The sequence below is a fragment of the Scyliorhinus canicula genome, chromosome 11, assembly GCF_902713615.1.
Source record: "Scyliorhinus canicula chromosome 11, sScyCan1.1, whole genome shotgun sequence".
Lineage (NCBI taxonomy): Eukaryota > Metazoa > Chordata > Chondrichthyes > Carcharhiniformes > Scyliorhinidae > Scyliorhinus > Scyliorhinus canicula.
The window spans coordinates 67,324,862-67,342,799 of NC_052156.1; the positions used below are offsets into that span (position 1 = coordinate 67,324,862).

Sequence of the window (17,938 nt, forward strand, 5' to 3'; positions counted from 1 at the left end):
ACCCTTGCCATAAAACATGCAGCTGGGGCCTCCAAACCTCTGGGAGATGCTCACAAGTGCTGTTCCATCTGGTCCCTGGCTGTGGAGACCAGTGCTGAACAGCACTCACCCAAAGTCTCCAAGGCAAAGGGGATGAATCCCAAAGCCTCAGGTACCTCAGTCATCTGCACATTAGAGTGAGGCTAGCTGTCTTGCTCTAATATGCAGATTTGCCAAATAGTGATTCCGCCCACAATGGGCAGGATTTATATTGTAATGTCCCGCAAGAACGTGTTGGATCACCCAAGGCGTTGCGAGCCGGGTAGATCCTGGGAATGCGGGTCTCCCGGCTTTCATCAGCCAAGCTGCGCCAGGCAAGCTGCTTTGCGGGTGCAGCGCAGCCATTGGATGGCATCCCAATTGTCACTTTACTCACATTTAGCGGGTGTTTCCCGCCGAACTTTTGGGTGAGATCCAGGGGCGGGATTCTGCAATTCGCCAGGCCCCGATGGGCCGAGTGAGCGCCCATTTTCGGCCAGTCCCACCGGCATAAAATGGACATGGTCCATCCCGGCGGGACCTGGCTTGTCGGCCATCTAGCGTGGTCCTTGGGGGACGCGGGGGGATCCAGCCCTGGGTGGCCTGGCCCGCAATTGGGGCCCACAGATCTGTGGGTGGGCCTGTGCCATGGGGGCACTCTTTCCGTCCGCGCCGGCCTCTGTAAGGCTTCGCCACGGCCGGCAAGGAGAAGAAACCCCCTGCTCATGCGCAGGAAACACGGCAGTGGTTTTGCGCATGCCCCAGAACATGCTGGCAGTCCTGCGCATGTGCCAACCCCTGCCAGCTGGTGGCGGCCCTTCGGCACCAGTTCGCACGCCACCAACCCCTCCACGCTGCTCTTGGCGCCGGTAAGGGCCACCCCTGATTTTTATTAATCCACACTTAAGGTGCGATTTAACTAAATGGGTACAAAGTCCCATCACAAGCGGGTTTAGCTGCATATTTCCCAGTGCTTGCAGCACCAAGAACCACACAATCGAACATCACTCGGGTTAGATAGGGGGCCTCAGCAGGGAACAAGCAGTTGAAGCTGCACATAGCCCCACTTCTGCACTTAAGTGCTTTACTCGCCGGAATTCCTCACTGTGGCAAGAAATCTGGACATCATGCCGGGCTGGCAGTGTCAGGGGCCCATGTGGCACCAACAGTGGCAGGAAGCCACCCTGCCCAAAGGGAAAGCACCTGGGGGCTTCCGATCCCCTTGGGAGGCCCCCAGAGTGCCTTTCTGTCTGGTCCCCATTTGTGGAGACCAGTAGTGAATGGCACCCAAGGTCTTTGAGGCAAAGGGCATAGATCCCAATACCTCGGGTGCCTCAGGATACTGCATGTTACAGTGAGATTAGCTGTCTTGCTCCAATATACAGATTTGCCAAAAATTGCACCTGCCCATGATGGGCAGAATTTACATCGCAACGTCTTGCGAGATAACGTTTTATCTCTCAATGTCTGCAGAAAATATATGACATTATTTGGGAAGAAAATAAACTTCTCACTGTTATATTCCTGAGTCTAGTAATATGTATCGTTACTAGTTGCTGTTGATGCAGATGGTCTGATGGTGTGATCCTGAAGAAACCACGAGTCTTCAACTTAAGCAAACTAATTTATTAAAGTAACGATTGATTATATCGGAGTTCAACACTCTACAGAACAATCTCTCTAAATCAAGTAATTAAATATGATGGAATTAACTGATTCACAACTATAAATACTAACTATACTGAGAGCTATCTGAATACACAACTGCTTATTAAACACTCCTGGGTAGAAAGAGACCAAGATCCTTCAGGAGCTGCCAATTATACTGGATTTTGTAATGCCCTCAAGTGGTAGTGTTACAGCTAGATGTTACAGCTAGATGTTATAATTAACCCTTTAGTTACCTACACATATACATATCATTGCACTCACCATTTAATAAAAATTTCCATATTATTTACACAGAAAAGATGCATTCTGTCAATTGAAAAAAAATGACCACACTTGTCGTCTTTTTAACTTGTGTCAAGAAACCAGGAAATACATCAAAGTGAGTATCTGTTATTACATATTTTTAAAATTGTCACTCATTCTTAGATGAATGGAACACCTATTGTGCTGAAACCCATGAGCACTTGAAACTCAGTCAAGCATTAATAATGACCCCAGCTGTCTAAACAATTGACAACTCTCTCAAAAAAAACCAGCAGCAGGTGCTCGTCAGTTTTGAAGCAGAGTGCTTGTCAATTAATGTGAGGAAAAAGGTGGTTAGATTGTTTTTCAAGTATCAATATCTTTATTTATTAGACAGAGACGGTTAAATGACAGCAACAAAGATGACAGTAAAGGTGACAGGGCACTTTACACTTACCTTTTGGAATGTCGCCGACTCCTCAGCAGGCTTTCCATTTTCTTCACTAACTCTCAAACCTGGTGCGCTTTTAATGGGCTTTGAAAACCCTGCACCACCAGGTAAAAAATGGTTTGTGGGAGAAAATCTGATCATTAACATTTAAAATGGGGGAACTAACTTCAGTGGAGCCAGGTGCATGTTTTGCACACTGCGGGTGGAATCTTGTTGAGGCTTAAAGGGTTCTGGCAAGATGCCCACGCTGCCTATTTTTGGGAAGGCCCGCCAAACCACAAGCCAAACAGACAATGATGTGCCCAGCAACTGGCACTGGAATCAAGACCCTGGGGGGTGGGGAGGGCATCTCACCTATAAAGAGCTGCTGGCCAATCAGAGGCTGGCAGTTCTTGCTAGCAGCACCACTGGGAAGGCCATTACTGCTGCCAGAAGTACAGCACCAGACTCCCAGGATTGCAGAAAAATCCAGGCTACAGGTATGTAATGTTTAGAAGAGGGAGGGGAGGAGTGGCGTTCCACAGGGTGGAGGTCGTGGGAGAGGGTAAAAGGTCAGCATTGGGCCTCCCTTCCTGATGCTTAGGCCCTCAACCTCTCAGAGTGCCTTTGATCGGGTGTTCCCTCCTCCCCTGTGCTCCCGTCCCTTTCCCCAGGCATTCCTGTGTTTAATAATTCGGGAAGGAATGTGGGAAGAAAAATCAGAAAAAACAAGTTTGGCCATTCGCATCTCGGCATCCAGATGAAATATCGGCCAGAAGTGTCCAACATACTGCCCAAAATCTTGTTAAATTATATTGTGACCCATGATTTGTGAAATAGAAACTTGCTGTTCACATTAGCTACTGTAATATCATATTCAGCAGCACTTGCATTTTTCTGTCTTTATGAAACATGGACTGAAAGTAATCGAACAAGACAAGGTAGCAAACCAAAAATAGGTTCATTTTCCATCAGGTGTATAAATGGACAGAATATAAGATGTCATCCATATCCTTATGCTCTTATTTCATTAAAAAAATAAAAAGGCATGACGTTACCAAAACTTTGGTTGGCCACCTTTCATTGCAGAACCAAGTCAGAAGGTACAGTTATTAAGATTAGATGAAAATGTTCTTTCTTAGATGAAAGTCTAGGATGCAATGAAAGGAAGGTGATTTTAACTCATTGACATCTGGAGCTATTACCAATGACTCAAAGTGCAGTGGTGCACATTGTTATAACTGCTAGACATTGTAAGGTGGTTATGTTTTAAACTGTCTATTTTAATTCATGGTACTGGAGAGGTGCATATGTCCATCTCTTAGTTCTGCCTACGGATGTGGCCGTGTAGCCATGGAGATCAGATCAAGTCCTACTGAAATTGAAACCAGGACAGAAAGAAAGAACGCAAATGGGTTTTCTCTGTACAGACAAACTCTGCGGAATTTTCCTTTCTTTCCCAAAGTGTTGGTTCAGGCAGGAAAAGCGGTGCGCAACTCACCAGCTGCACTGCTGGCTTTTCCTGCCATAGTTTAAACCTATTGGGGGAAGAAAAGTCTGGAGGCATGACTTATACCATCACGCTGACCGGGTGGGGCGGGAAAATACCAAAATCTTAAAGAGCACCCGATCTCCAATATACAAAAAAGAAACCCCCACATGTGCACAAGTGGAACACATCCCAGTGGAGCTCCCAAAAGGGCCCACCTGACCACTACCCCCTCGCAGTGCCTCTCAAGAATTGCCCCCCTGGATCTTGTTCTCTGATTGAAGAGACAAGAGCTGAGTAAATGTTAGGGGATTGGAAGATTCACCCAAGAAGATGCCAATATCGTCTTAATAATAATAATAATAATAATCACTTATTGTCACAAGTAGGCTTCAATGAAGTTACTGTGAAAAGCCCCTGGTCGCCACATTCTGGCGCCTGTTCAGGGAGGCTGGCACGGGAATTGAACCCGCGCTGCTGATCTTGTTCTACATTGCAAGCCAGCTGTTTAGCCCACTGTTCTAAACCAGCCCAGGTCTTGATACAGGAAGTCGGTTTGTGAATTCTCAGAAGACTGAGAGAAACGACTTTCAACAAATATGGAATTTATGACTCAGTGAATTGAGGAAAAACAAGTCCGTAGGAAGCTAGGAACTTTGAACTGGTTCCTGCAAAGACTACAATTCTTTGAAGTGCACTGTATAATGTATAACCGGGTTCCCAGTCATGTTAGGATTGCATAGACAAGAGTAGAAATTACCGAACAAGGTTTATTACAATACAATTCCGAATACTCACGTACTCCCCGAAGGGTCTCCTTCCCGGACCTGCTATCAGGCTGGGGTTGTTATCTAGTTGGGGCTCTCATTGTTCAGGGGAGCCCTGGCCACTTAAAGGGGAAGTCCCGTCCCCTTAAAGAGGAAGTTCATATTCTGGGGAGGTCATGGTCCTGATCCTGACACCTCCATTGGGATTCTAACAGTTGCCCACTAAGTAATTTTTAGTCAATGCTGATTTTCGACTGTGAAAGTCTCAAAGCGTGGAACCTTGTGTGATCCCTTGAGTCAGTCACTCAGAATTGAAATCATTTTACAATGTCACCAGTCTCTGTGGGGATTGTAACAAAACTTTCTTTAGCACAGTCCAATCTGTTAAAGAAACTGCTTCTTGGCGATTAATTTGTGCATCTTAGTAGGAACATTGGTCATGAGCTGAATCGAACAAAATAGAAATATCATAAATTTTAAAACTTCAGCACAGGAAGGGACACCGCTACCTACACCTGGTCATGTCTACTCTGCTCATATCTAAGATATTTCCCTCTATGTTTTACTAGTTTAAAATATACAATTTTAAAAAAAGTTTTAAATGGCCGAATAGAAATATTCATACTGTGCAACTGGATCACATGTTGATATTTTAACCACAGACACTGACGATCTCATTACTTCTCAAACAGTGTTAATTTAAATTGAAATTTTGCAAGTGATATACTCTGAGATGCTTGGATGCATCATCTGAAGAATCTGAGCTGAAAGGTCATGGCAAATGAGCCATTGGCTTGGAAAGCTGAATAATTATAACCAGAAGGAGTAATCAATTTTGAGGGAAAAGCTACTCTAGATTTATCCATACAATGAATGGGAGATGAGGATTCAGAGTAAAATATCACAAAGATAAATAATCTGGCTTAACCAGCAGGATTCCCTAACCATTTGACACAATAATTCCTATATTTGGATACTAAAGTCTGATACACAGCAACTCTCCTGGTCTATTGTATTCATATTCCCATACGCACACTTATTTTGGCCAGTTTGAACCAGTTCAGAGATTTTAGGTTCTGTGCTCATTCATACTATTGACACCAATCTTCTTTCCAATCTACGTTTATTATTTGGGTTTGGAAAAGTGTCAAATATGTCTTTGGTCTCGATAATGAAAAGAATCTAATTAGCAAACTGGAGTAGATGAGAGTTGGACTGGTTTCAGAAAGCTGTGCATTTGAGACAAGATGAATAAGGAATCCACATTAGGATATTGGGCTGAGATGTGTTTTGGTGCATGGAATATAAATAAGTTGGCTGACAATAAGAAATTAGACTTGACTCTGGAACCTGAGGGGAGAAGCTTGAAAAATGTGTTTCAGTACTTCTTTCACAAAAGTATTTTCAATTAGGATTTGACAGCAAGCTGGATTCAGCTCCAAAGAAAGAAAAGGCTTATTTCTTTGACTGTTGAGATAACAATTCACATTTCCAGTCAAGCTATTTTAAAGCTGAATGGAGTATTTACATTCATGAACTTTTTCATACAAGTGATCTGGGCATCGCTGGCTTGACTGTCACAGTCCCTGAGGTGTAGGTACACCCACAGTGCTGTTAGGGAGGGGGTGCCAGGATTTTGACCAGTGACAGTGAAAGAACAGCAATTTCCAAATCATAATGATGTGCAACTTGAAGGAGAACTTGCAAGTGGTAGGATACCCATGTGTCTGCTGCCCTTGTCCTTCTCGGTAGTAGAAAGGTCATGGTTTGGAAGGTGTTGCCTAATTTATTCATTAATGAACCATGATCATCAATTATGCAACATAAAGCAACATTTCCCTCTGCTGTGTTCTGTTGGCAAACAAAAATGTAACTAATACTTTATTTATCCTATTAAAAAAAATCAGATAGATGGCTTTGCTGATTAAATACCATGCCGATTATACAATGCACTGAATAAAAGGGGGAGGACTGAAATGGAACTTGATAAAAATATGTTTCTGAACTAGTTTTGCTCGCAAATCCAAGTTAAGTGTTTTAACTTAAAGATGATCTCTGTATTTGGATTTATCCATAAAGTGTTGACTGAATTTGGAAAAACTCGCCATAAACTCACTCCGCAGCAACACTTATAGGCCGGGATTCTGCGATCCTGTGGCCAAGTTCTGACGCCGGCGTCAAAAGCGGAGCAAGCGACTCCGGCATTGAGGCCAGCAAAAGCGCGCATATTCTGCGCCATGGAAGGGGCTAGCACGGGCATAACGGGAAGCGCGGCGATGCGACCCGAAACGACGTCACAGACGCGCGCGGCATAATTGATGCCGCGTCGCTGTTAAAAGGATGGCACCAGCAGAGACCGAGGGCAACATGGGACGATGCACGCCCGCCATGCAGCGCCGAGGTTCCAGGACCGGGATATCGAGGCGCTCTTTTGACGCCGTGGAGCAGAGGAGGGAGGCCCTGTACCCCGGACACAGCAACAGGGTCGCAGCCAACACCGCACGGCGCCTGTGGACGGAGGTGGGAGACGCTGTCAGTGCCGTGGGCATAACACCCAGGACAGGCAGCCAGTGCCACAAGGTGGTCAATAACCTGGTCAGGGCAGCCAGGGTGAGTACACCCCACTGTGCCCATGCCACCAACCCCCCAACCGCCCTCCGTCTGATGGATGCTACAGCCCCAGCTAAGACCCTCATGGCTGTACCACCCATGCAAGCTGCATTGGCAGGATGGCCCCTGAACCTATGCAAACATACAAACAACCGCTGGGCTTCAAGTAGTCCGCCTAACACTATTTATCTTTTCCTCTTCCACCGCCCCCCTCCTCCCCCCACCCCGCCGCCACAGGGGAAGCGCACCCATAACAACCGGGACCGTGCAAGGACCGGACGAGGTGCTCCTGAATTGTGCCCCCTCAACGTTCATGAGCTGAGGGCACTGGACCTCGCAGGCGGACCCGAGGACCGGGAGGTTGCAGATGCAGAGAACGGGGGCACGCCACCAAGTGAGACCCCACCGGCCTGCCCCCCCTCCTCCCTTCCCCCTCCCCAGCTCTCGTTCCCCCCTCCCTCCTCCACCCATGCCCCTTTCCCCCTCCTCCAATCCCCCCTTTCCCCCCTTTTCTCATCCCCCATTTCCCCCCCCCTTCCATCCCCTCCTCCTCCCATCCCCCTTCTCCTCCCATCCCCTCCTCCTCCCATCCCCTCCTCCTCCCATCCCCTCCTCCTCCCATTTGCCATTCCCCCCTTCCCCCGCTCCTCTCACTCCCTTCCCCTCATTCCCCCTTCCCCTTCTTCCCATCCCCCTTCCCCCCCTCTTCCCACCCCCTTTCCCCCCATTCCCCCCTCCTCCTATCACCCCCTCCTTCCACCGCCCCTCAGCCCCGTCTGTGTATCTAACCATGCATGCTGTACTGTGTATTGCAGGACCACACGGTGATCCACAAATCCTTGCAGATGCAGACCACCCCAGGCCATGCCATGGCGACCACAAGCCAGGGATCGACCCGGGCCAACAGGCGCACGCCGCCCCCATCCAGTGCCAATGCGGCCACGCCGTAAGGACTCATCCAGCAATGGGAAGGGCAGTTACACCAACAGCCCCCTGTCCCAGTCGACTCACAACGCCACAACACAGGGGGCCCACACAGATGACACCGACACACAGGACAGGCTAGTTACAGGGGCTGGGACACGTGTATGAACTATCTGTCATTAAACTCACTTTTACACATACGGAAGGGGCCTCTGTGCTCTGTCCAATGCGTGCGAGGCTGGGGTGGGAAGTGAGCGCCAGTGTGTGTGGGGGGTGACAGGACGTCGAGCTCAGTGAGTGTGGTATGCGCCCCCATCCCCCGGGTCCCCCTCGCACACCCCACCCCAGACAGACGACGGATCCGTGTGCTGCAGTGTCCAGGCAACATGCAGGAACCACCCAGGTGGAGGGTGTTACTGTGGCCATGAGTCAGACATTGTTTAACGATGTACAGCCCGGAGTTCATTGCAGAGCGGGGTGTCATTACCTTCCATGCCATGCAATAGACCCGCTTCCACTGGCGACCGTGTGAGCCCTGCCCTTTGTGCCGCAGGTGGATAGAACATAGAACATAGAACAGTACAGCACAGAACAGGCCCTTCGGCCCTCGATGCTGTGCCGAGCAATGATCACCCTACTCAAACCCACGTATCCACCCTATACCCGTAACCCAACAACCCCTCCCTAACCTTACTTTTTAGGACACTACGGGCAATTTAGCATGGCCAATCCACCTAACCAGCACATCTTTGGACTGTGGGAGGAAACCGGAGCACCCGGAGGAAACCCACGCACACACGGGGAGGACGTGCAGACTCCGCACAGACAGTGACCCAGCCGGGAACCGAACCTGGGACCCTGGAGCTGTGAAGCATTTATGCTAACCACCATGCTACCGTGCTGCCCGATTGTGAGGGGTGGTGTGCATGCGGGTGGTGGGTGGCGTGAGTGTATTTGATCGTGGGCGGGGTGAGGGTGACGGGGTGGTGCTGTACTGTGCTGTCCGTGCCCATGCTCAGCGAATCCCCCGCCCCACCCCAGTCTGTAAACCGTGCGGCTATCAACTCGTCCCGTGACAGCTGGCCCAGCTGGTATCAGTGGGCAGTCTCCTGTCCCTGTCCAGCCCGTATGTTTCGTACATAGCCCCCCCCCCCCGCTCCACACTTCCTCATATGGGGAGGCATGCCATTTGTCGTGTTCCCTATCCTCCTCATCCTCTGCTTCCAGAACATCGTCCCTCTGCTGGGCTATATTGTGCAGGACGCAGCAGACCACAACAATGCGGCTGACCCACTCCAACCGGTACTGGAGGGCCCCTCCAGAGTGGTCAAGGCACCTGAAGCACATCTTCAGCAGCCCAAAGCACCTCTCGACCACACTCGTGGTCACTGCATGGGCATCGTCGTAGCGGTTCTCCACGTCAGTCTGTGGCTTCTGTATAGGCATCATCAGCCACGCCCGCAACGGATATCCCCTGTTGCCCAGCAACCAGCCCCGCAACTAGGGGGTGTTCCTCGAAGATGCCGGGGATGAAAGATTGTGCCAATATGAATAAGTCATGCACTCTGCCCGGGTACCGGGAGCAAACGTGCAGGATCTTCATCCGGTGGTCACAGACCACCTGAATATTCATGGTCGCCACTGTTGCCAGCTGGCACCTAGCCACACAAATCCCCCCGCCCCAACCCCGGCACTCCCCTGGCACAACCCCCCCCCCCCCCCCCCCCCAGAACCCCTTCCCGGCACTCCCCACCCGACCAACCCACCCTCCTTACCCCCTCCCCGGCACTCCCCACCACCCCCCAGAGCCCCCCCATGGCACACCCACCCATCCCCCCCCCGACACTAACCCCGACACCTCCCCTCATCCCCAGCCCTGGGTGACCTCCGCCCCAAACAACCGTAACCCCCCTAGCCACGGCTATGCTGTCTCGACATCTGTGGCGGCCCCCCCATGCCGACCCCTACCTCCTCCTCCGTCGGTGTCAGCCAGCATGACTGGTTGACAATGTTAAAAAGGATGTTTGATTTACGCTGGCGTGACCTGCAGTGATGTCGGCGGAACTTCGCATTGGACCAGAAATTCGCAGCAGGCCCAGGGCCCAGCACATCGCGCGCCAATTCTGGCAATTCCACGACCCGTGCGGCGCGATCCCCGTTGGTGAGGTTTTTCCCAGGTCGGAGTATCGCAGTGCTGGCATCAGAGCGGCGTGGCGGGATTTGTGCCCCCCCCGGCGATTCTCCGACCCGACGCGGCATCGGAGAATCCGGACATAGAGTCTGCAGCATTAAAGGCGACTTTTTACAGGCAGGATTTCAATTCTGAATGGTTACATTGCTTACATTGACAGTTTGAATGTTAAATGGTGGCTCACCACCATCTCCTCAAACACAATTTGGGCTGGGCATCAAATGTTGCCAGTGACGTTCACAACCCATGAATGAATGAAAAAAAAATTAGCAAAAAGCATATGCATAAAAAATCAAGACAGAAGGAAGTAGGAGTGCATGCACATGACTTTTTAATAATACTAGCCTATCTCCTGTGATATTTTACATTGGGATCTCGATCATTGGCGCAATTTAACGGTTAAAAAAAAGGGTCCCGTTTTGGTGCGTTCAGCAGGGTGTTTCCCAGCACTTACAGCATCAAGAATGACCCAGCTATCAAACGGGACTCTGCTTCTTTTTGGGACTTGGCGAGGAGTGCCCCGCTGAGGGTGCATTTAGGCTCATTTCCTGATTTTATAGTAAGCAGTCTTACAATACCAGGTTAAAGTCCAACACGTTTGTTTCAAACACTAGCTTTCGGAGCACTGCTCCTTCCTCAGGTGAAATTACTTCTTACTGTGCTAACCCCAGTCCAACGCCGGCATCGCCACATCCTGAGTTTATCAGTGCAGAAGAAATTGGGGCACCGTGGTTTCCAGACCCCCCCCCCCCCCCCCCATCCCTGGCATGGGCAACCTGGTACATGGGCACCTTAGCACTGCCAGCCTAGCACCCTTGCAGTTCCCATGCCAGCCTGGCAATGCCACCTCACCACTTCCAGGGTGCCTGGTTGGCATCAGGACTGCCGGAGTACAATCCTGCCCAGAGTGACCACCTTGGATGTCTTCGATCCCCTTGGGGACTCCAAGTCCCTGTTATGCCTGGTCCACGTTTGTGGAAACCAATTCTAAATGGTGCGATGGTGGGTCTCCGAGGCAAAGCTGTTCGATTCCGTTCCTTGGGTAACTGCGACGTAAACATATTCAAGTGTGCCTAACGACTCACTTGGATGTACAAATCAGGATCCTGCCCATTGATGGCGAGGTCCAGATTGCGATGCTTCGCGAGATCACGTTTGATCTTGAGAGATGTAACGAGCGTTGTAAATCTCGATTAGAGGCCTCTCACAAGATTTAACGGCCTTATTGCGTCACCGAATCATCCGCGACAAGGATGATAGACTACGTCCTAAGTTTTGTTTTCATGTGAAAATAGAAAAGAGGGTGCAGGCATTGGAACAATCTACATTTGTATTGATTTAATCTTTAATCTTAATCTGGCACTTAGCACACAGAAAATCTCAAACTGTGGTTTACGCCATTACTCTTCTGGGGCAGAGCCTGATAGAGCTGGAAAGGCCAGCTCAACAGAGATCGGGATGCCATCTTTGAAGGGCGACCAATTTGCATTAAAAAAAATAAGTTCCCCAACTCCCCCACAGACTCACCACCATTACAAGCTTTGGAGTGACCCCCCCCCCCCCCCCCCCCACACACACCACACATGAATTGAGGGGCACTCCCCCCCACTACCATTGCAGGTCTCCCCCACCATTCATAAAGGTGTGGGGGGAGCCAATGGAGGAGGCTGGCAATACCCACCTGGCAGTGCCCACTTCAATGCCCACATGGCTGGTGTTAGGGTGCAAAACCCAGCCTTGGCACTCAGCCCCTGGGGCCTACAGACACCTTTGCATCCCCGGCATTGTCATCGCGACTGGTTTTTATTTTGACAGCCAATCAATAACGATTTGCACCGGCATGATGTCACTCCGCCGGTCGCTCCGCCGGATGGGGTGGGGCAAGGGGCCTGGAAGGATCCATTGTGGGCAGAACAATTAAATTTGTTAAAATTAATGGAAATCAGGGGTTGTATTCTCCGTCCCGCCGTGCCAGATTTCTGGTTCAGCACGCCGGCAGGATGCTCCGTTTCGCCGCCTGGTCAATGGGGTTTCCCAATATGGGGCAGCCGCACGCCATCGGGAAACCCCCGAGCTGTCAGTTAAATGGAGCATCCCACCGGCGTAGAATCCAGCCCCAGGTTCTTGCCCTTCCAGGCATGAAACTGATCATGTCACCGTTGGGGTGCAGGGAAGATCTCAAACCAAGATCTCGCCAGCGCAAATCCTGTTTTGGCCCTCTCACGAGATTTCATGGCGATAACGGGATTTGCACCCACAGAGAACGGGATTGTGAGATCTTGCCCCTAGTTTCCAATCCAAATGAGGACAATGCAATTTATATTGGAAACATTGACACAGGAAGTTTGCACAGGCAAACATTTTAAATATATTGTTAATACACAAACATACACACATTAACACAGATTATAATTATACCACATTCCATCATGGGCTTAATTTATCTGGAAATTATAAAACAAAAAATTGTATTTGCACTGTGTCCATCAAGAACAATGATTTTCTTTCTCATTGTCCTTGCTAAATCGCTGGCTTTTAAAGCAGACCAAGCAGGCCAGCAGCACGGTTCGATTCCCGTACGAGCCTTCCCAGACAGACGCCGGATTGTGGCGACTAGGGGCTTTTCACAGTAACATCATTGAAGCCTACTCGTGACAATAAGCGATTTTCATTTCATTTCATTTATCCAATCACAGCTGAGATTATCTATTTCACTATGCATTTCTATTCAGCGGTCATAAACTTTCTCATATTAAAATTTAACATAAATACATACCAGAATATTTTCCTCCTTTGTTTCTTTTTATGAAACAAGCAATTAGTAAAATCAAGGTAAGGAGAGCGACAGCACACATCAGGCCAATAAACCATCCTTGCGTAGATATTCCTCCGTCGATTCCTGCATAAGGTGTTATAGGCCACACAATTAATAATTCAGAAGAGCAGCAATTAGTAAAATTGAGTCATCATTTTGACCATTAGAAAGGTTTTATACAATTTATATATCATACAACACTCATGCTCCTGATCTAAATATCAAGATGTGCTACATTTTTAGATATTTAAACTGGTTTATTAGAAATGGATTATTTATTTTACAACTTTTGCGAGGCACGTCTCACCTGGTAAATGACAGCAAGAAAAAAAACCTAATTTGTTTTAGTTGTGTGATGTTACACCATTGAACTAGGGTTTCTTTGGAAGAACGCTTCTCATTTGATGTCACTTGGCACAATGGAAGCATGAAAGAACCAAGTTAAAAGGTACCAAAAAAGCCCAGTACAATTTTGGATTTCCAAAACAGAGCACTTATCTTGTCTATGTTATAGAAAAGTACCCAAGACATGTTGTCATTTTTAATGCTATTTTTAACTATTGTCCAATGTGCTATGTCATGAAATTCTCAGGTTTTTGTATCAGCAGTTATGATGCCAATCAACTCTTGGCTGTGTCCCTGCCTCATCAACTCAATTTTAGCCGTCTATGAAGCTACAGATGAACTGGACAAAGCCAGCTGTCATAGTTATATCCTGAAAACACAATTATGAGTAAGACTGTGTGTAATAACCATTTCTTCTGTATTAGATTAAAATTTAAGCCAATTGTTTTTGACATCTGCTGAACAAATACATAAAATTATTCAGGGAATTGAGAAAAGCTTTGAAATTCAAAAAGAACCTGAAATTACCAGTGTGTGCATGGATACTGATTAGGTTGATTCATTCACTGTAATCTCATTGAGTATGATTTTGGCTTGATATACCAGTTATGAGTGAATTATAAAGCATGATAACAAGAACCGGTTAAGCAATAGCAAAAGCATCAGTAGCCCATGCACAAACAATGCTGATAAATTAAGAAAGAAAAAAAATTGAACCATCAGGATAGCAGCAAATCACTACTGTACAAAGAATCCCAAAGAACTGAACATTATGTGCACATTGTCCCAATATAATAATTTCTGTAGATTGTAGCATCCGGATGTGTTTTTCTGGGATTTATTCCAAAACACCATTTTATTTTTATAATCTTCATAAAATAATTTTTCATATCAATAATACTTTTGAATACAAACAATGTTTTTTTCAGTGGCGGAGCATGGTTTAGCCACTTTAGTAGGTGGTGGGGGTAGGTGGGGGGGGGGGGGGGGGAGTAGGCAGGAGTGGTAGAGGAGGTGAGAGGTGAGTAGTGTGGGTGACTGACCTTGAAATCTGGCCAAATTGGAGGACAAGAATCCAAGTAGGTAACTGTGAAACTTTCCTAAGCCTGGTAGGAAGGTTGGGTCAGGAACTGCACTGACTTGCTAGCCAAACCTGAAGGTTGAAAGCAGGAGACAGAGATGCCTCTGAGCGAAATGGAGAAAGTCCTCCAAAGGAATGACCTCAAGATAATTTGGGGGTTGGGGGGGGCACGGTGGGGGATTGATGACCCACCCCCTCCCACTGGCTCCGCCACTGTTTTTTGTTCCAGTATTTTGACTTTTAATCTATTAAAACTGTGTTCACTAGATTTTAAATGGGACCACGCCTCACCTTTTCCCCTTGTTTCTATAACATCTTCAAAAATGCTAGTGTTATCAAACCAGTTCTTAGCCATAAGACGGATTGTATATTCAGTTCCAGGTTCTAGCCCTTCTAAGATGTGGAAATTTTGTGAAACATTTACTGCGTCTGAAATCCTCCATTTACCTTTACCTATGGAAATTGCATTAAGAAAATTAACTCCAACACATTGGTTCAGACTTTAATCCTGAAACAACTCAAGCACAATTAGGGTCAATAATAAAAGTTATGCCACATTTATCACTACACTTTTTATTTCTTAAAAATGTCAATGGAAATAGATAATTGGAAACTGCATAACAATACAAATTATACAGTGACAATATAACTTGGTGTTTATAACAAAAGTTGCCTCTGGCTGGTGCTAATTTGAGAGTGAGTTATAAAGGAATAAACTGCATTGATCTGCTTCATTAATCATAGTTAGTGGGGTTAGTGGAATAGGTAAGTTAACAGGCCCATTGGGGATTTCATTAGAATTTTTGCAAGAATTAGAGAGCGAGAACAGCTTACGGTTATTCATGTATGCAACATAAAATTCAGAAGCTGCATGTCCCATTCCTGGAATCCAGCTGATGTTTGCATATGTTGCACTTACAGAAGAACTGATGTTCAGCAAGACTGGAACTATTGAATAAGTAACAAGACAAGCAATATCGCATTAATGCAGCATCGTTATTTGCAGATATAGGTAAGCAAAAAGGAGGGTTAGATTACAATTTTCCCAACAGCATGCACATTGCAGGGTTTGTAATTAAAGATCCAGTTAAATAAATTCAAGGATTACTGTTGGCTATTGATTAAATTCTGGTCTGCAAATCAGCAATAAGTGCATGCTTGTCAAAGCATGTTTATTAATTTCAAACCCCATCATACTGCAGAGTGGAACAAAGAAATAAAGATGAGCTGAAAATGATAAATGTTTCATCTTTGCAAATTATTTTTTAATTCTGTCCTACAGAGAGGCTGATAAGAAGAATGAGGAATGAATATTAGTAAATAGCTAATTGATATAAGATCCAATTCAATATTTTCTTTTACAATGTTGAAGCTGCAGAGCAACTAATTGTATCATGTTCCAATCTGCAGCAAGGCAGCAGAATACAGGCGGTTCTGCAAAAGGAAATACTGTCACTTCAATCTTATTAGTTTGTCAGTTAAGAAAAGATTTAGCTAAGCCCCGGGGTACAGATCAAGACAAATTGGGCAACGGTAATGAGATAGTAATTGAATAAGAAGCCGAATCTGTACAGGCAAAATTGTTAAACATACAATGTTTTGATCCTTCAGTATTACAACACTGTTAGTAGAATGATATTTAATATTACCAAACTTCTCACTTAGGCCTTTGCAGAATTGCTGTTAGATGCTGCAGAGAGCAAGAATTCCAAGAGCACAAGAAAATGATAACTGATAGAATTGCAATTTAAGCAGTTGATTAGTCGAAGCAACATTTCCTCATGACAAAAAAAAGCCAAGCATATTGTTTTCTGGTATCACAGCCTTCAAGGTCATCTTAAAATGGCTCAATATTAAACTCAAGAGCAGAATGTTGATGAATGGTTCATTCTGTTTCAATCTCATACTCTTATGTATACTAATACTTGTCACACAGGCTACAAGGAATCAACTCAGACTGTTCCCAAGGTATAAAAGATCTCTAACTTGTGGGTTCTAGCTAAATGTGAATCAGTTAGGGTAAGATGTTATACACAATGCACTGTTAGAATCTATCACTGCCCAGAGCAAATTGTACTCGTGTGCAAGCATCTTTATCCTTCATTTTTTTTAGAGTCAGTATGATTATTTGACATTTTTCTGCCTATAAAATAGTTTGTTTTGACTGGTGCAAAAAACCACGTTCGGAGACTGAAAATACTGGCATGGCTCATTGAATACAATCCCTTGTCAGATGGGTACAATCTTTATGTGGTTTCATGATAAATGACACAAAGCAAGTACATTTGAGAAATGTTGAAAATGGCAAATGTTCAGTTTCGAATCAGATAGTTTTATTTTGGCCAAAAGAACGTCCATTCATATGTAATTCGATTGTGTATTTTGCGTGTCCTAGTTTGCAAAGGCACACAACATGATTGCAGGTAGTATTTCTTTACTGTGTCCCTGATGGCAAACCTCAATTGTGGAAACAGATGTAGACACAGCAGGGAGAACTTAAAAAATCTCAATATGCTAATCTGCTGTCTACAGGAATAAAAGCTTCACAACTTTGGTTTCCTATGATACGCCACTTTGAATTCATGTTGTTGAATTGCAGGATATAATACAACTGAATATGAAATACCTATAGAAGACAGAGGATCACTGACAACGAGGGTAAGGGAAGAAGTTGGAATAGAGAAAGTGGAGGAAAATCCTGAAAAATAAAACACAGGAGTAGACACGTGAGAATTTACAGAACTCTGAAAGGGTTCTGGGAAAGAACACAAAGGAACAATGGCATGATTTGAACAATACATTGTAACACTTCCACTGTGTAAAATTACAAATAAGCATATAAAATGCTGTTAATTTTGTAATGTGCTTTCAAGAACATTTTTTAAAATATAAATTTAGAGACCCAAATTATTTTTTTCCAATTAAGGGGCAATTTAGTGTGTTCAATCCACCTACCTTGCACATCTTTGGGTTGTGGGGGCGAAACCCACGCAAACACGGGGAGAATGTGCAAACTCCACACGGACAGTGACCCAGAGCAGGGATCGTACCTGGGACCTCGGCGCCGTGAGACTGCAGTGCTACCTCTGCGCCACCGTGTTACCCTAACTGAGAACAGAATTAACTATTAATTGTTTGACTTGGAGCTTTCTGGTGCCTACACATACAAAGATTGGGCTTAATTTTTACTTTGGTGCCCACATACTTTGTTCTCCAACTTGTGAATTTGGTTTATTGCTACATCCAAGGCATTTTATCACGCTGTTTACTTCTCCACAGTTGCAAGAAGTATTTAATGCCAGGATTCCAAAGTGTTTCTTGCAGAAAAAAATGCCACCGCAGGCCAAGCATTGG

At 46.1% G+C, this 17,938-nt stretch overlaps 1 protein-coding gene across 11 annotated transcripts in view; it reads right to left on the bottom strand.

Annotated features, from left to right (window-relative positions):
• Positions 1 to 17,938, bottom strand: part of chl1b (cell adhesion molecule L1-like b) — a 1,165,941-nt gene that overhangs the window by 39,526 nt on the left and 1,108,477 nt on the right. For 7 of the 11 annotated variants that reach the window (XM_038810694.1, XM_038810698.1, XM_038810699.1 and 4 more), the window contains 3 exons: positions 15,419 to 15,532; positions 14,876 to 15,037; positions 13,120 to 13,242 (listed from right to left, as the gene is read on the bottom strand). In XM_038810694.1, the coding sequence (XP_038666622.1) occupies positions 13,120 to 13,242; positions 14,876 to 15,037; positions 15,419 to 15,532 (399 nt within the window). The remainder of the gene's footprint in view (positions 1 to 13,119; positions 13,243 to 14,875; positions 15,038 to 15,418; positions 15,533 to 17,938) is intronic. The other 4 variants (XM_038810703.1, XM_038810700.1, XM_038810701.1 and 1 more) reach the window with 3 other exon arrangements.